This window comes from Rhea americana, unplaced genomic scaffold (assembly GCF_003343005.1).
Source record: "Rhea americana isolate MKP2758 unplaced genomic scaffold, rheAme1 scaffold_277, whole genome shotgun sequence".
NCBI classification, from domain to species: domain Eukaryota; kingdom Metazoa; phylum Chordata; class Aves; order Rheiformes; family Rheidae; genus Rhea; species Rhea americana.
Genome location: NW_028186398.1, coordinates 864,504 through 884,798, shown reverse-complemented (window position 1 = coordinate 884,798; position 20,295 = coordinate 864,504). Strand labels below are relative to the sequence as shown.

The following is a 20,295-nucleotide window of genomic DNA, read 5'->3' as shown; positions in this document are numbered from 1 at the left end:
TGTGTCACAAAGTAATGCTTTGTGAAAGCTTTGCTTTAAGTCAAAATGTCTGAAAAATCAGCCTCAAATGAAAACAAGACTGGATTTCTTTAAATCTGTCCCCTTTACTCCAGGTTTATAGGGAATTACAGAACTAGGATTCCAATGCTAAYCTGTATAGAGTTCTAACGACAATATGATGGCAAGCAAGGCCTGTCTGTGTTTTCCTAACCAGCATTTTCATTTCCACTCCTTTAGCACAAATTTTAACTGTAGAAATTACTGCTATTCCCTACCTAACGGCAGATATCTCCACTCCTTTTATGATTTCAAAAACCCTGAGAAAAAATATGGAAGGTAAAAGGTTTCCAAACCCATAAGCTGCTTGGAGGGAGCAAAGGTTTTCAGAAGAAGAAAGAACAAAGAGATCAAATCGCAAAACCTCTGTAAATCTGTCTTCTATGAAGGTAACAGTAGCTCCATGAAGTTCCTTCTAGTGAATATACATCTTTATTGAAAACACATGTTAAAATGGACTCAAAAGTGTGATAACTGCCAACTATATAAATAAGCAGAACAGATTTCAGTGTTAGTCTAAACTTTCACTTAAAGGAATYGTAGAGATTGTTTCAGCGAAAATCGTGGCTTTACCAGTGGCTACTTATCAATACTTCCTTTCCTATGTATAATTTAACATTTGAACCTGTCAAAAACTGATGCTTCAAAAAAAACCCTCCTACATTGTCAACGATTTTTTTCCCACATTATCTTGATGACACCATCTAGCTGAATCAGAGTAACTAAATGTCTGCTGCTAGAATACTATAAAAGTATCTTAAAACTCACTGGAATAAGTTAATATGGTTCATTTACACATTTCCAATGAGATAAACACATTCTCATACATGATGAGTAGACTCAGCTAACACGAGTAAACTCACTAAAGTCAGAAAACTATATATGAGTTTTCAGGCAAAATAAAAGAATCAGTTGTTAAAACTATGGAATATTTTTCTGCTATCATCTTCTTCTCACAATATAATTTGGATTGGACATTTTTTAAATTATCCTTACATATATTTAATTCCTGTACATATACTTAATTCCTGTAAGGGTTACAGAAAACAGAAAATTATTTGCTATCATAGACTCTCTTCTATCAAATTTTAGATAACTTTTCAATCATTTACTGTTGTTATTGACATAGTAAAAAAGGAAGGTCACGGGGATAATGAATGATGTACAAAAAGTGGAGAAAGATCACTTCTGCCACTGAGAAAATTTCTGCCAAGATACATAGAGATCACTTCATAACCCAACGTCATAACAGTTTTTAATAGCTCATTCATAGTGACATCTCTCTTATCAACATAAATGAATGAAAACAGCTGTCAATATACATGCGTCAGTTTGTCACTAATTCTAAGGTTTTTAACATATGTCATTATACTGTATTCTGACACTGTATTACATAATATGTTCTCTCCTCCCCACTGCCCCAATCCACGCATGAAGCACTCACTTAACAYCTCTTACAAAACTAGGCTTTTCTACTAAAAGTAATGTTTATTCCAAAAGTAACAGCAAAATAAGCTTCCTCACACTAATACGCTCACAGTAAATGTCAAGAAATGAAATTAATTGTTTGGACTTTAGGCAAAAGACAAGTAAGCCACCCATTCTGTTTAGTTTCTTAACCTCTTTTCTTATGGCAACTGAGAAGATTATGCTTAAGCTCCTAATACGAAATACAAAAGAATAAAATTAACTTTCTCCAAAGCTCTCTACTGGAGTAGAGCGTATGTAGTCCCAGTAATAGGTAAGACCAGGTATGGAGATAGTGGTTTCAAACTCTGTATAATAAAATGCTTAATTAAGGATCATGATTTGTTGTACATTATTTCTGAGTAGTTTACTGCTTAGTCAAGTTAATAAACTGGCTGGATAATTAATTTCTTTGTTTTCTCTCTTTCTCAGGTTTCGTTCTCAAGCATAGCTTTTAGATGAGAGAGGGAAATTTAATTCTAGTTTTTCCAGTGCCTCTGTAAGAAAAGTTTCACAATCAAACCTAAATGCAGTTTGCTATTGCTTTATTATTCTGTCTTGACCTTGATTGAAGACAGAGAAGTCTTTTTGTACAGACCAAGCACCTACTAGATATTCACTTTATTTTTTAGTATCAACTTGATGGATTATTTTTACATTTATTTGTATACTTATTTATTTGTAAGCAACACAAGTTACGTTAGTGTTCACTGCGGATGGAAAACAGAAGGCAAGACATGTAAATAAGGTTTATTTTCTAAATGACCACAGGAAATGTGGAGGTGAATCAGTTCATATATTTTTTAAAGAGTTTTACTTATTAACTTGTACATCTTATCTTTCAATGGACTATGTATTATGTGCAATAGCAACAAACTGAGAAAGAAATTTATTAATGTCACCATGYTGATTTCCATTTTAAGCCTTACCTCTAAAATCAGCTTTCTTCCTGCACTATAAGTCTTCAGATGTGTTGTATTTTTTGCAGGTAAAACTAATTTTCCTCTTCTCCATTGAATTGAGGCAGATGGATTAGCTAGCACTTCACAGCTTATATTGATGGGATTACCTTCCCAAGAATAATACATGGTTTGATTTGACACAAATGTTGGAGCATCTGGAAAAAGAAAGTAATACACATAATATGCTAACTGTTTTAGTGAAACAGGCTACAAACCTCTATTCAGATATCACTGTTCTCAAAGAAATCTGAATTGACTGTTGCATCTATTTACTAGGGACTATGACAACATCACTACTCAACCCTGAGTTTTTTGAGCCTTTATTTTGGTAGCTTTCTTCTCTGCTAATGTTGTTTCAGYTGAAGTTCTCAGGAAAAGAATACATGTACTGCTAACATTATACTACTACACTACAATGCACCTCCAATTACTGRTCCATTTACCGCCCAATTACTGATCTAACAGTATCTTCCTTTGCCATGGAGAAATTACTGTTGTTCCCTGAATGTTTGTAGACATCTAAGAGCTTCMCCCACCTCCTCTGTGAACTATCTAATACTTCATGAAATCTTTCTGAAGAGGGATGTTCAGCTGAGTCAATAAACATAGAACAAAATTTTTWAARGRAAARKWAAAAAAAAGTCTAAAAATATTGCAATGTATTCTGCCTACYTGAGATAAAATATTGTGAATATTAACGTACTTCGTATTTAGGATAATCATGGCAGTACCTTACRGAATCATCGAGCTACAGACAAGCAAAAAGATACTGTACCTTCCTTTCAAACCTGCCTTTAAATGGCTAAGTTAAACATTTATCCTATACACAAAGAAAATTGCTGAGTTGCAATGTAATTATGAGCTTCAGATCACAAGACCTTTTTCTTCTATTTCTAGTTTCCATGGATAGCAGAAACAGTTTCATGCGATTCAGAAAATCAGAGGGAGCTCCTCTAATTCTGTCTTGGGTAAATTTCTTTTGCGTATCTAAGATCTACTTGGAATCAATTTCAAATTTTAATCCTACTCTTCTTATATTTTAAGAGCATTAAGAAAATATTTTTTTGCATTACTGAAAGTCAAGTAAACTCTCCAGCAATTTAATTCTGAGAGAAAGAGAATGATCAAAGATAGCTGATACCACGGTTATCTCTTTTTAATATTTAAAATATACATTTATATAGTTGTACTTTGATAAACAGCTCCAAAATGCTTCTGGATGTGTGCCTTAATATTTTATTTTAATCTTCTCACAATTAGTTTAACTTTAGGTAAGAAAATTAGTTGTAGGTCTATCAGAGAAAAGAACAGAGCACATGTAACTGAATACTAAAATTTAGCTTCAGAAGATGTTTAAAATCGACTTCTTGTTTTTGAAGTGCCCGTTTGTAACCTTTCTGTATTTACCATTGTGAAAAACCATAACCCTTTTTTGGAATTATGCTGCTGCTGCTGCTTTAACTATAAAGGACTGTCATTAGTAGGCGTTTAAAGCACAGATCAAGGGTGGTACATTGCTCATCAGCATTTTTTTAGAAATTTTCAGCTTTTATTTTTGTAAGGAAGCAGCTGGTTTCATCCACCTAAGTGAAATATGTCTTCCTATGATCATATTTAGCATATATAGGTGCTCATCTTCCTTTTCAAAATCTTAACAATCAGTAACCCTACTGCTCTTTAATTCTCATATACATTTTAAAAAAACGTATTTTCTCATTAAGTATGTTTATGCAAAGGATGGACTACTGGATAGTCTTCAGGATACSATACATCACATTAGTGAAGCTCTACAGAGAAGATAACAAACTTTGCATCTACCTTTTATGRTGAAGATGAATTTTCAACTTAAAATACTGAGAGTCAGAGCCATGGCTTTTCCTATGGAAATGAAGTTAGCAGTGGGAGCCACTTGAGATACAACTGCAGGAATTGATTTCTGCCTGGCAGGCGTTTTTTTGCACTGAACATATGTGCAACATATGGATCAGAAATTTCATCACAGTGTGCATGAGAAAAAAAATGGGTTCTTTTGCAACAGATTTTAGACAAGTATTTTCTCTTTCATAATGCACAACGTCTCAAAATGAGTTCACTCCATAAGTGCACAGTACCATGAATGTGGAAGACACAAACCTGAACTGTTTGTTTGAATCCAAGTAACTTTCCTCCCTAAGTAACATCATGTGGTTTGATGCTTTCTGTTGAAATAAATACACACTTGGGCAATTCCTATCCTATTTAAAAGTCTTAAAACTGACAAAAAAGAAGGAGTGTAAACTCTTATACTGTTGGTACAAGCATTCAGTAGAATAAGAACTTTCAGATTAGACAACTATCTCTTCTTAACTGCAGACTCTGGATAGCTATATTATTTGTTTATACTTTAAAAAAGTCACTGAGTCACGGATTGCCATTCATACATGCTTATAGATATTAACAGATAAGCAGTTCTAATGTCACAAATCACAATTAGCTCTAAAAGTTCATTAAAAAAGAACATACCCCTAAAACAACATTTCRCAAACAAAAAGCATTCCTTAAAAAAAAGAAGGAAAGAAAAAGGAAAAAGCTTCACTTTTTCCCTTTCCAAAAGCCTGGGGGGAAAAAAAGGCTTTGTAGCAGTTACTCCAGCATTCTAAAGCTCCCACTTATGCTCAGACACAGACAAAAGAAGATAGATCGTTACAGGATGACTGTACTGATAGCTTGATTAGAAACAATTATCTTGAACAAGTTGATTTTTGATTTCCTATTCAGGAATGGGCTAAGTTACCTGCAGTCATGCAGGTAACATGGAGAAAATGTCTTTATTTTTACTGTAAAAAATCATTTCCAGAGCTATTTTTATATTTCTTATAAAATTAAAATTCAGTCAAAAGAAAAAAAGATTTATCAGAAGTTTTGTTTCCTTGCAAACTTTCATCTGTAACTGTASTATATTAGGCTTTGATGATTACAGAAATCACACTTACCAAACAGAAATGGCGGTATGTGTGCATAACACTGCTTAAAAATAGCAACACTTAAAAGCAAAGTTTTGAAAACATAAGGTTGATTTTATATGTCTACAAATTATGACTCCTCCAGAGTTCTAAAAAGCCTGAGAAAAAGATTAATTGCCACAGAATGCTTATCACAAATTTTTATCACACAACTGAATCACAACTGAAAATGAAGTCTAGCAGAAATGGGAAACTGAGCCTTATTATATATATGTTACGTATCATACRTTAACGTATGTTATGGATACTTAAATACAACACATGTATTGCATAATAAGAAAAAAAGTTTCTAGGCAGATAAATKAGAAAGTTTAAACAATAAATAATAAAAATAAAAAAACTTATTTTCTGCTTAGCTTGAATATCTTATAATTGGATTTGCTCCCATGCAGGTCAGGACTAAYTCATGTCTAATGTAAAATAATTCAGGGCTATTCATAGATTAACTGTACTTTTTAAACTTGTGTACATCAACCACTACCAAATAAAACAATATACTGGAATTTAAAGTAGATAAATACAAAAGTAGCAGCTTGAATACACTCCATTTTCAATAAATGGAATTTTGTTTACAAATTTAACAAAAACTACACCATGAACCTGAATGGTATTTATTACAGCTGAACCTTATGGCTTACTACAAATAAAGCTACAGAAAAGCAAAAACACTATTGTTCATATTAATTACTACAGGTAACAAGAAAGTTCGTAAGCACTATTAGAAGCTCGAATAGTGAAAGATGGAGTGGTATTTTGGGAAGATAAGGCAATTCAGCTGGAAAAGACACCTAGAATGAACAAAAAATAAATCATGGAGGTACAAAATTAATCAAAAGGATTCTGTTATAGGAGGATTCTATAAGCAACTACTGCTTTCGAATAGCTTTTTAGAACAGTTAATATTATGGCACCAGCTAAACTCAAGCATATTCCCAAGCAGGAAAGAAATGGACAAGTCAGAATATGGCATACAATTGGGAGAAGTGGTTCTGAATAAATTKCATAAGGAAAACTGATTTGAATATCCCTATTAGATATAATGCCTGAGAGCACTGATGGAAGCACAGACTAATACATCACCTGTCTCATCCAGAGGGTAATTCAATTAAGGATTACAAAGATCCAGCTCTGGTGTGTCTTCAGTTATACACAAAATTGGATATAGCAAATCACTTAATTCAGCACRTGTGTCCAGCCACCTATACATCAGCAACCTGATGTACAGAATCAGATTTTCACTTCTTACCCTAAGATCAGAGGTTTTCAAACTGTTGGCTATTTAGTCATCACATAATTATTTTTTCTGGATCACACAGTGAAAGTATATGTCAGATTGTCAGGTCTGAGATGCCAAGGACATCTCCTGTACCATATTATTGGAAGCCTCTCTCTTAGAGGCTTACTATTCACAAAAGGTCCCAATCATTAAGGACTTCAATAAAATGCATCCTCTAACAAATTTAGTACTTTCCTTACTTTCCCTCGTGTAAAAGGACCATACATTTTTGTAACTTTATTCCATTTAGTTAACAGCCTTCTATTTTTCACTTGTATTTTCTTCCTCATACATGTTTGGCAATAGTTAATATTTTGGAATGAATAGCTTTTCCCTGGAGCTAAAGTACAAGAATGTCCCCAGACTCGTACAGTAACTGTCAAATATTCCTTGTAACAAGAAATGTATTAGAAAGATCTTAACAAATGAGGCAAGGTGATTAGATTTTAATATAAAATCATCCTTATGCAAGACAGAAACTACGGTGCTTCAGGGCTGCTAATTTTTATGATTTTACCTCCAATATCATGATCACGTGCCTGCAAGGAAAAACTTGTAAATCTGAATCTTAAGTTYCCAAACAGAAAAGCAAATGAAACTTATCTTATAGTAGGTTTTAAGTTTCCAAAATTATTAGCTAAAACCAGGGGCTGTTTTTTTGTTAGACTCTGACTCTCAATTTTGGAAGTCTGAGATTAGCAATTTTGCAAAGGTGTACGTTTCCTTCGCAGTGGGCAACACCCACAGGAACATTTCCTTTTTGCTTTCAGTTCTCTTGTTTCTTATCAAAATGAGTTACAATCAAACACACGATACTCTTCAACAGCATAATGGGCTAGCTACTAATAATACAGTTTATGCAATAGGAGTAGGAGTCCCCCTCTTATTGAGAAACAGTACTGGTCCCAAATACCCTTGACTGTGATATTACTTGTGACACTTAATCATCACATTAAATTCTCCATCGTTTATCTTTAAAAGATGGAGATGTTGTAATATCATAAACACAGCTAAACAATTATATATGAAGGAGATAAAGCAATTTTCCACCAGTCACAATGTATGTTGTTGATGATCTTTAACTTTTACAAACGGCAAGCAATGAAGAAGTACATTGTTCTGGTGTTTGGTGCTGTCAGTCTCACAGGAATTGAAAGTTTGCATTTTTCTTTGAATTCCACATGACATTAGGGAATAATGCAGTYGGCTTGACCACAATTAAAACCTAGAAATTTTAGTTTTGTATTAATATCTGTTATGGATGGAGAAACCTGTAAAAAAGAATGTATGTTATTACTGAGATACTGCTCTTACACTTTATGTTGCTGCTGTGTTTTAAGAGTGATATTGTAATTTCTTCAGCTATTTTGGCTTCATCTAAGTTTAACTTGAATTCATTAGTTTCCTGGTTTACTAGTGCATGATTTCTGAAAATCTGTGATCTTGTGAGCTGCACTAGTCTCTAACAAGTAGATTAAATACTTCTTAACTTAGCAACTAAGTCATGGYATTGCCTGCAAGTGCCTGGGAATTCTGGTCCATGTTTTCAGTAAGSACACTCTTGAGTTTATGTCAGTACATGAGTCTGACTGTTCAAGAACTTGGAGTGAGAAGTGCAGGAAGTGTCTGCAAGATGGAGAAGAAACACTAATGAAATCACAGATAGGTACAAAAAGCTAAGTATGTCAATGCTGTTACTTAAATGAAACAATCTGCAGATCTCTAATGGTCATTTTCTGTCAGTAAATCACCAGAAAAACTGGCCATGTGAAGTAGCACAGGTGGAATCCCACTGTAAATCTGTCACATACAGGATACAAGAATTCTGCCAGCTTTTGTAGCAATTTTAGTAGCAATTTTTATCTTTGTAATAAAATGATTGGGTATTTCCAATTACTGAAACAGACCATTTTTGGATGCTTGAAGTTTGTATCAAAATTTTAATTGTTATATGTATTCCGTAATAATCTAGGATGATCAGACTCCTAACATCATAGATTAGATTATATAATTCCCATATAAAAGTCAAGCACAGCAACACCTTTCCCAAACCAGGACCCTAACCCCCGTCTCATCTTCTCAACCCTCTCCTCCTATAATACATTTCACACTTTCAGAACAAAATCCGGCTCTACATCTTTACCTTCCTATTTTCTTACCAGACCTCCTTATCTCCACCACGTCTCCTATCACTCTCTCCCTTCTGTTATCTGCCTTCCATATTCCCAAATCCTAATTGTTGATCCTGTATTGTACATCTCCCCCGAGCAGGGAGTCTCCATCTCAGTATCTGTTCACTTCATTTTTACATACAGTGCTGTCCAGAACAYAAACAAAAAACTTAGAGACTAAAAAGCCAAACAGCATCCCTAAAATATTACCCTCTGTATTGAACTCCATGTCCAATATGTTGATTCTGCTAAATCTATACCTCTTGTYCCTCAGACAGTCTGCAAAAACTCGCCCTTTATTTCCCTCCTTACTTCTGTCCTATGCTGCTGAGGCTCAACACCAGCTCAGAGGCACCTGGCCTCACATATCTTTTGGCCTGCAACCAAAGCTGYCCTCCTCTGGCCTGCTAAAATTAATACTGGAGCTCTCTCCTCCAAGTATGTGCCAACCTAAAGACTTTAGGATTCTCTGAGAATAACTGGAGAGGGACTATTTAAAAATACCAACTTCAAGTAATGCAAAATATCCTGCAGTTAAAGAAAGTTAATGAAAAAAAATATTCAGGCTACAAATCTCAACTGAAGATATTTTGATCTGTGCAAGTTTCAAGATCACACTTCCTATCATAGCACCAAATTATCTTCTTTACAATTTTCAGATGCTTCTAAGATGCTAATATACTTAGTTGCTTCTGCATTGCTGATCTAGCTTAGAGGTATGGAGAGTGACAAAGATTGTACTGTTTATTTTTTCTTTTAATCATAGGTCATCTTTGCATAATATAAATTATACTTTAAATATTACAAAATGACTTGCAAAATTCTGTTGGATTTTAGAAGTATGAAAATCATAGTTTAAAATTTACACTTGAAACATCAATGCAGGCGTATAGAGAACCTCATCAAAGGTCAATTTCAGATTATAAGTAGAACCATCTTCAATAAAATATRAGAAAATTCTGTCTTGATTTTTTTAAATTACTTAGAGAATACTGCAAGTGAAAAATTAAGCCAGTAAACCAAAATAGTGAGGCAAAAATATCTATTGACAACATCAGTAAATTATCTGAAGAGAAACAGAATTAAAAAACTAYTTTATTCATTTCTGAAAATTATATTCTCTTTTTACAAGAAAAATAGCTAACATRTTAAGTATCTACTGGAATTGATATCAAGCTCATTTTAAGTTCAACAAAAATATGTAATATAGACATCTACTAGTCTACTGTCTAAAGTAAAAATTTAGAGAGATTTCTAATATAAATATAGCATTCTAACACATCATTGACATCTATAGGACAAAAGTTCTATTGTGGAATTTCTGTCCYAAAGTATCTTAACACCATTTTGGGCTAGGTAGATTTACCATACAGATGAAGAAGTGRTAATTTTAGCCACTTCGCAAAATTTTTTGTGGAAGAATCAGAAATAGAAAACAAAGCTGTCTTCCTTTCTTTTTCAGTACAGTGAGTCTTGGTGAAATGTTTTTTGCATAGTGACTTTATGTAATGACCTTCATATTTTGCTCAAAATTCAACATTCTTATCCTTTTAAAGTCAGTGGGTTAGTATACCAAATTTGCTTCTATAGTGCACCAAGTAGTCAAAGAAGGAAAATTGTAAGTCCTAGTAGTTGCAATTCCTGAACTTCAAAGCCATATTAAAAAAGTCGTGTTGCTAAAGATTTACCTTTTCTGTCTTTGTTTTCTTATTTTCACCTATAACAATTTCATGGGTAAAAATGTAACTAAAGCCAATAGGATTTTACTAGAAAAGATGCAGTACCTCCTATATTTCAGCATTTTGCTTGCTTGCTTTTGATGTCATTTTATTTATTTATTTTTTTTTAGGCCATATGATAGAGTTTATCTGTRTTGTTTTCTGGCTCTGATAACACCATAACTTAGGTGCGGTAATTGAGGAGTGATGAAATGTTCCTTCTCTGAATTCTTTTCAAAGAAACTGGATCTCTAGTATGAACTCTCTAYGTTTCTTACATTTTATGACAGCATGGAGTAGCGAGAACACTATTTGGCATCAAATAGGCTACAATATTTTGTGACATCTTGCACATACTGGCAGTATTTTCACTGATTCAAAGTGTGCTTATCAAAGCAGACCTAATTTGTGGCTCAGTTCAACCTGCTTTAAGTAATTCTGTGTCTTTGCAAAGGTATGAAATGAACTAGCACGAATACGAAGCATCTGCATTAACCGCAGTGGAAAATACCTCACTAATATAAAACAAAATAAAAAAGTCTAAAAGACCAGTCTACTCAGGAAACTAAGTTTAATGCTGTTACATGAATGAGGTTGATTTCAAATTGCAGTAGGAAAAGATATAGGAAAAAAATGTTTCTGACAAGCAATAAAGACAGTAGCATAGTAAATGTGATARATTTTTCCTTATAAACGAACACGATGTTGCAGATGCTACACTTTATAAAACCTTTTTTCTTAGTAACACTGAAATAATTGGTATTTGTCTGGTAAGGAACACCGTTACAAAATTCACGTTCAGAGGAAAACTCCAGTAGTAGAAAAAGCATCTAATTTTTGGAAGAAGTTTTGAATTATTTAATTGTTTTTCTAGAAAGTAACACTTTCCTAAGAAATCACATTTACTTGGAACTCATGTGCTTGATTTCACACTGAAAAATGCACCATATTACTGATTGTAATATATTTGTCTATTAAAACCCCTAAATACTAGTCTTTTTGGAGAATGACTAACATAGGCTTTCTTGGACCATTCACGGTACCAAATAGCTGCCCCATCAGTACAGAAAGTGGGGAATTTTAACTGAAACTGAGTGATGTGAAAACTTGTTATTGCAGCTACGAAAGAACATAAGCTTCCTGGGTAGTATACAGAGAAAGAGAGACTCCTCCAAAGAAGCAGCTTTCTTGCTGATAACAGGATTACTCTTTGAAGGAACCTGCACTTTCCGTTGCACTTTCCGCGATCCTTCAGCGAGAGCAGCACCTCACCGTAGGGTGCAAACGTCTGCACACCGTTAATACTGTGAATACTTCCTTGTGAAAGGTGAAAATGACCTTTTGAACACATTAACAAGAAAACCTTACGGGAGAGGAGAGGTTCACTTTTAAGGGTCATAGACTGTTGGTTGATCTCTACCAGCTTGCTTACATCCATTCCAACTTCATAATACTATCCCTGCTGCCCTACTGAGAATAATAATATGAAGAAAGATGATCCACTATATCTAACACRTCAAAATTATGTTATCTCACTTCCTAATGCTAATAACTGCAGCAAAAATTTGTGGAAGCACAGCCAAGAAATAAATGTGTTCCCTCATCAGAWTTTTTTCTACTTTTACTCAGGTCTGTACTGCGTTTCCTTTATATCTCCAGGATGTATTTTCAGCAAAAATGTCTCAGATAAAAAACCCACGGAAATACCACATACAAATGTAAATACCTATCTGCATAGTAAAACTGTGATTTTGAAAGGCACCTGACAGTATGCAAAAATCCCTTTCTAATTCACTGGAATTTGTACATTTGACTCCCTCAGGCCCTTCTGAAGGCCTCCTCTTACTGTATCTCCTGCTTCAGCTATTTTTTTAATTCATTCTTATCATTTTTTAAAATTAAAAAATAACTCTTCATCTATCTAGCAGAAACATACAGGTAATCACTATAGACACATCTTAATACCTAACACCTAATATAATTTATGCCATCATATTGCCAAACTTTTCAATCGACTCAATTATTATTATTAATAATAATAACAACACATAATAGACTTCATATCTGTAATCAGACTGTACAGATAATGAAATCCATTAACAAATAATATTAATAATGATATCTGCCCTCTATGTCCTTTTGACTTTTCCACACTAAATGCAAGGAAAACTAAATGTAACTAAACACAAAGGTGACTTTGCAGGAAGAAATACTTTAAAATGTGTTTGCCTTCCGTAGAGTATATGTCCATCTAGTATTTAATTCAGATAAATGGCAAAAGCAGGGTTAACTGTGCCAGATTAGAATCTAACCTGATAATCTTTTCCTGTCCTGGGGAACTGCTCTTATCAGTAAAAGCAACCCCAACACTGATAAAATACAGAAACTCCGTGCAATCATACTGTCAGTTTAAGTCCTGGCTAGGGATAAGTAACTAAAAGGATGAGATAGTGACACCAGAGACTTCTGTACCTCCAACAGGGCTATTTAAGTGTCCTGCCATTTAAGAATGTAACAGGAATGTGTTCCTGACTACACAACCAACCAAGCGCACTGAAAATACATAAAGAAAAAGGCTACAGTTATTAACTTATGGAATGGCATTAGGTGCAGTGATTAGTTTTAACTCGAAGATATGGAACAATATAAACAATTATCCATTATTTATTTATTTTTAAATTTAAATTTGTTACTGCAGCGTATGCCTGAATACAATTAAAAATAAAAACTCTGCTAACATGGCTCATTGGTGATTATGTAAAGAGTCAGCCACAYCTGAAAAAATTATTCTCAAAACTAGTTTTGAAAAGAACAAAACAATAATAATTGAAATGGCAATTATAATGCTTTGARGAGTTTTATGCAATTTAGTAAGTGAACATTTGGAAAAAAATAYAAAAAGTATTGAGGATAACATTTTTAATTATAATTAATATGTGGAAGAAATATCCTATGGAAAATAACATGGGAAGAGTCAAATTATTTATTCAATACAGACTTCATAGAATTTCATTAAAATTCCCCACATTTTCCCATTTTTCTATGAGAAAACYTGTATTGAACCTGTATTTTTTGCTGAAAGCCTGTATCGTGAAAATTGCAAAGTGAAACAACTGGAATAAAGGAAAACTATGACATCTGTTACAGAAAGAAAGGTAACTGCAGTTGATAAAATTTCTTTTAGCACTTACAATAACACACCATTGTATATAAACAGTGGTAAGAAGATTCTTTGAAGACTGTTTCATTACAGGAGTTTATGACAGAAACTAGACTAATGGGAGAATGAGACTGGAATGAAGACACTTCCCTCTGAGGATGCTACTTCAAAGGACAGAAGACGCTTTCACCATCTGACAAATGTTTTCTTGTCATAGCAAGACAAATGTACTGTATTTGCTGCTCATATACCAGTGCAACGATATTTTCAACAAAAAAACTGTTTTGACTGGTTAATCAAAACACAAATAGAGACAGGTCTATATTGCATCACAAAAATGTTCCCCTTGCATTATGAAAATGCCACACACATAAAGGATATGGAGAAAATTGTAATTGTGTTATGTAATTCTTGTTCTAGAAAAATGAATTTGGCTTAATTCTCAGTTACAGTTGATAAGATATTCTCAGATACAGTTTTCAAAGTTGATAATTTCAGTTTGACAAATATCATAATTTTATTCTAGATCAAAGAAAAGTCTTGTGTTACACATTAAAAATCATTATCACAACATATGATGATATCTCTGATGATACCACAATGTTTATATGTTCTTTTAAAAATTATGCTTTTTTGGAAGATTTCTGAACTGTAAAGAAAAGTTTGTTGCATCAAAAAAATATGGATACCTAAGCATAAAACTGGATTTAAAACAATAACCTAATGCATTTTCACATACACAACATTTGATTCTTCCAATATATATTCAAAATTAAATCTGCCATACTCTTCTCACTAAGTCAATAATGAGAATATGCTACTTTTAAATTCATAGGATTTCTCCAAAACGTCTACCCTGGAAGATATTTTAGACTATATTAATGTACTGTATCAATCCAGAGATTTTGTTATACCCTCTAGTATGAATTCTGCGCAGCGAATGAATTCTTAAGTTTCAGTTCCCCATGTTTCATACAATGTGACGCATCCTRTATCTCCCTTCTGAATACAAAAGGTAATAATATTGAATTTTAAAGCACAATGGCTACATAACCTTAACAAAACAATATATTTCATGTCATTCTATGCAGCACAGGATTTAGAATTTTACAGGAATTTTAAAGTAACTTAATTGAACTTGCATTTTTGTCTAGTATAATCATTTTTTTCCTTTATAACCATATAAAATAACTAATTACCAGTGCAGTAGGAAGCCAAAATTCATTAAAGGAATGAATCTTTTAAATGAATATGCTCCCAGAAGAATAATAATATTTTGCAAAGTTTCAAAGTCCTTCACAAGTACATTTATTCAAGAATAGCTATGTTAAAGCTATTAATAAATACTGTGTTTATTTCTTAGTTCTTTGGGACTGGAGAATCTCTCCWTCCTTAATATCCATTTACAACTCTGAACATTTCTCATTTTCCTTTCAGATCTATTTCCTAAGTCAAAACGTGCTGTCAGCTGGTGTCTGCAACAATCACGTATTACGTATCCCTCATCTGAGACCTGTACTACAGGTCTCATCCAACATCTATTAAGATTTCAGTGCAAAGATACTCTTTGAGTTCAGTGGAGTCTACTTTTTTTTTTTTTTTTTTTTGTAAGTACCAATGGCATAAAAGAAAAATTCATTATGTTATTTTACGGGACTGATTTTTTATTCAGCTTTGGAAAGCCTTTTGGATACTCTCTATTCTGTGTTTTATCCTCCTTCATTCATTTAACCATTCAATCATATACCTTTGATGTAACTCTTCTGTTTCTCCAACTTTTTACCTCATAGATTATTTCCTTACTTCCAGAGTCTCAATTTCAATCAGGCTCACTCAAAATATATTGCAACAATATATAGAACAAAAATATGTAGAAAATCTCTATCAAAGGATAAAATTGATGAAAAACAAAAGAGGATTTTGGGGGTTTCATTTTTGAAGAGCTTTGCTTCAAGAGTTTGAAGAACAGTTTGTCTGAAGAGACAATTTTGCACTRAATTTTTCTGTGTTTGAAATTTATGTACTCTGATTGACTTCTAAAGCATCAGACTCTTCTCTAAATAAAAAGAATCTCTATTTTGCCTGGAAAAAATCCAAAAGCTCTGAATAAAACAGCCTGTTCCAAAGAGATGCCACAAAGATTTGAACTCCAGGAGGAGTTATAACAGATACTATAGAGTTGCTGGGGATCAGTGACTCAGAGAACCAGRAAAAATTGATGACTTGATTCAATCTTAGAAGTTCAAACTGAGCTGTTGCTCAAGTTAGTCCTTACCTTACCCCATTGAATACTTTTCACATGCAGTAGTCTCCACTAGCCCAAAGCTTTTGAAGAAGWTATTAAGCTTAGCCTTAAGTGAGTTGGAATATCATCACAGATGTACTGTCCTGATTAAGCACCTGACAAGTGTCTCATCAACTTCAGTAAATSCAGGATTCATCCAGAGTATTTAGTACCACTAACTATAGAAGGACACTCAAATTATGCAAGTTTAAACATGAATGACCAGGAAAACTAACCTTCCATTAAGAATGTACTTTTTTCTTTTAAAAACAAATTTAAAAGAGAAAACAAAATATTAGAACTTACATTCAATATCAAGGTACATGCTCTTTTGGTGCCCACCAATTCTACTTGCAGCTTCACAGTCATATCTCCCTGAATCTGACAACTTCACATCTTTAATATGCAGTGACGATTTTCCATGCTGCCCTTTGACTTCTATACGGCCATCTGGGCTCTGTTTACATTGATTCAGGAAAGAGAAAGGTTTTWTATATATATATGTATCTATATTATGTTTTATATTTTAAAAACCATAGATAATTATGACTGAAAGCATCTCCTCACATACGGTGTAGTTACTACTGGCAGATAAGCAATTTCTAAATTTGTCAACTAAATTTTAAAAAGTATATTAAAACAGATATTCTAATTCTAGGCACTACAATCAAAAGAATAAGTACATGCTTAAAGGAAYACTGTCAAGGTAAACCACAAAATTTACCCATTTAAGACTAGCATAGTTAACCACATACTGAAAGCCTGCTTATGATTGCACTCATTTTGCTAAAATGCAGGCATTAATAAAAATGCATGTATAAAGTCATAACATTTTAGATTACTGTTAGCACCCAATCTCTCTCTTGTCCTTAAAAATGTAATTATGAAACTAAATCAAAATAGTGCTCAAAACAATYGTCAAAACACAAATCTAGTCATAGATTTCTTATTTTCATTATTCACAWTCTCTTGTGAAAAGCTCACACCTGAAAACAAGGTCTAGAAATGCAATTGGAATTGCTGGATTTCATTTATATGTCATTCCAAGGAAACAGGCAGGGCTGAAAACCGAATGTTGTCTTCTGCTTTTCTAGAAAATCAATTGTATGTTTATCAATTTGATAAAAAATGTTTTCAATACATTGTTCCCCTCCAGCCCCCARATGATTTGACTTCTAAGAGCATAGAAGAGTAAGGAAAATTAAAACAAACAAACAAACAAAAGAAAACTGAACACATTGCTTGACACTTTAACTTCCATGTAATTGCATACCTGAGGGAAAAAACAGGTAAGTTCTAATTCCGGCTCTGCACTTGACTTGCTTTGTAGCTTTTGGAAGCTCACATTACTTCTTTTTTTTGTGCGTGTGTGAAAAAAAAAAAAGCTGATAAAAAATACTGATGTTTACCTACCTTAATATTGAGGAAGGTGGAAAGGGGAGTTAAAACATTAACWAGTTTTTTGAATTTAGATCTGAAAATTAATGTCCAATCCTACAAGTACATACACTCAAGTTTACTGTATTTTATATTTTACACTAAATACTGACCAAATGGTAGCTGATATTTAAATGATTGACTTGTAATTCTATACCATTGTTTCTTCACTGAATGCAGGAAAATGCACACAATTAGTATCTCAGAATATTTGATATAAAGCACTGATATAAATCATTCTGTGTATCAAAATTTCTATGCAAAGGAAAGTACTTTGATCCTGCATCAGAACCCAAGCACCTGAATTTTTTTTTTCTGTGAAAGTCTCACAGTATATATACGTAAATTGCAATTCTTAAATCCTAAGGCAGGAGTAAATTTTAAAGCTTACAGCTTAGTAAAAACTAACTAAGATCACTTAGTTAYCCCTATCTTCCTAATGCTGAAAGTTCTATTTTCATTATACCTTTAAAAAAGAAAGAGAAAAGCTATGAAGTTATTAGTGAGAAAGCCACAATATTAAAGTCATGTTTTTCTGGGAGCTTGAGATAAYTAAAATGTAATGTCTTTAAAATAAAATATAAAATGTTTTTCTAATCTCTACTATATCTACGTTTTACAAATACTTTGTAAGATAGAGTTAATAATTCCATTATTTAACCTACCAGTTAATCATTTCTCTTYTAAAATATCAAATATGCAATATATGGTAAATATGCATTATTCTTAACTAACATGTACATATCTTTCAGGAATGTTATTTCTCATTTTACTTTGACTACATATATTTGCCCAAGAAGTCACACTTAAAATTGTGAGAAGATACATCTTACRCTAAAACAACCTGTGACTATGAGTCACCAATACAGTACTAAACTATGTTAGTGAATCATTAACAGCTGACATCCTAGGGCTCTAAGGTAGTTGAATATAAAGAAAAACGATGGAAGAAATTTACTGTAAAGAGCAGTAGACAAGAAGTATTCCAAGAAAAATATTCTCTTTACACTTCTTTCTAGAATATTTCTAGAACATATGAGGAGCCAAACATTTCTTATTTATTTTTTAAATTGTGGTTAGATTTTTAAATAGTGACAAAAGATTTTCTTCTTGCACAATACAAAGTGTTCTTCTGCAAAATTGTAATGATCTATAGCTGTTACAACACATTTACTGAAGGTCTTTTAACATGATTTTCAGAATTAGGTCAGAGATATTTCAGCTAGTTCAATCTTCTATTTCCAATAAGAGGTAACAAGGGCTATAYATGGAAACATGAAAGAAAAATATTGTAAAAATATGTATTCTGAATGGTAATTCCTCACTCTCAAAAAACATGCATGTACTAGCTGTTCTGTCTGTGCAGTATGGTCAGCAGGACCCATGAAAAAGTAGTTAAATTATTTATAATAATCACTAAAGTAAATGAAGGTACTTCTATAAAAAAATAAAATTTGCAATGCTACTTTTGTTTTGATCACAAAAAGAAAAGATTTATCAATTCAATACAAAATATCCTTTGCAATAATTAATAGCATACATATTAAAGCACAGATATGAGTGTTAATGATGTCAAAAGACCAAAAATAAAATGAAAATAATCACAAAGAGACTTAAAATTAAATAACTGTTACAGTTACTTCTCTTTCTTGTTTTTAGTTTATCTATTTTTTCTTTTCAAAGAGAAGAACAGATCATATTAATTTTACTATGGTATTATATATTGCTTATATAAGATGTAAAATTGTGACTTGTTTTAATATCAGAGTATTAATGATTACTTTTTAAGCACATGCCACTTCACACTATTAGTCTTSTATAGATGATACCACTTGTATATTCCATAATGAAGACTGACAGTATGTAATTGTTTCTGAATTATCAGATCTTGTTAGAATGAAATTTAAACCTGTTTTTTATCTGTATCTATGGATATATTAMGTTTTTTAAACATGATTTCTACTTGGTATTATACGAATCTTAATAATACTGAGTGACTGAAGAATTACCAGGTGAAATTCTACGTAAATAAATTAGAAATCTTGCGTATGTGAGAAAATAATCCTAACTTTACATATAAAATAATGGAATTTGAAGTGAGCACTACCTTTTACAGTCTTTGAATTATAGATAATTCCTAAAAAAATTAGTTCAATGCTTAGTGCTTAAAAAAACACAAATCRAATACTGCAATTATTAGAAAGAAATATAAAACAACAGAAAACATCACCATTGGATAAATCTTGCAGCCTCTTTATATAATAGCTACTTGATTCTACCTTAAGAGACATAGTAGAAGGTAACAAAGATATTTAAATTATGGAATGCTTTCCATACAAAGACTGATTAATGGATTACAGCTCCATTCCACAGGGAATATGATCAAGAGCTACCAAATCTCTGGCACAGAAAAAATGTTAAGATTGTTCATTGTCTCTTCCAATGCAAGTCTCAAAACGAAATTAGCAGGTAGCAAGTTAAGCAGTAGAGAGTTTTCCACACATCGTATAGCTGAAAATGTGGAACTCCTCTGCACAGTATACAGCAGCTATTAAAGGCCTACACAGGCTCTTAAAACAAGTCCGTACAAGAAATAGAAAAATATCACTCTAACTCAGGAACTCCCCAAGTAATTAATTACAACCAGTAGGTCTGATATGCACCTTTATACACTTGACTTGTTGTTATATTTTCCCTAGACATATGCCGATGCCCACTGAGGGCGCTTTAACAGAGTATTAGTATGATGAGTTATTTTGTT

At 32.8% G+C, this 20,295-nt stretch overlaps 1 protein-coding gene across 1 annotated transcript in view; it reads right to left on the bottom strand.

Moving 5' to 3' along the window:
* NCAM2 (neural cell adhesion molecule 2) overlaps window positions 1–20,295 on the bottom strand; it is a 261,349-nt gene that overhangs the window by 76,349 nt on the left and 164,705 nt on the right. Inside the window, exons 9-10 of the mRNA XM_085308474.1 lie at window positions 16,404–16,554; window positions 2,454–2,641 (exon numbers count right to left, since the gene is read on the bottom strand). Of these exons, the coding sequence (XP_085164600.1) occupies window positions 2,454–2,641; window positions 16,404–16,554 (339 nt within the window). The remainder of the gene's footprint in view (window positions 1–2,453; window positions 2,642–16,403; window positions 16,555–20,295) is intronic.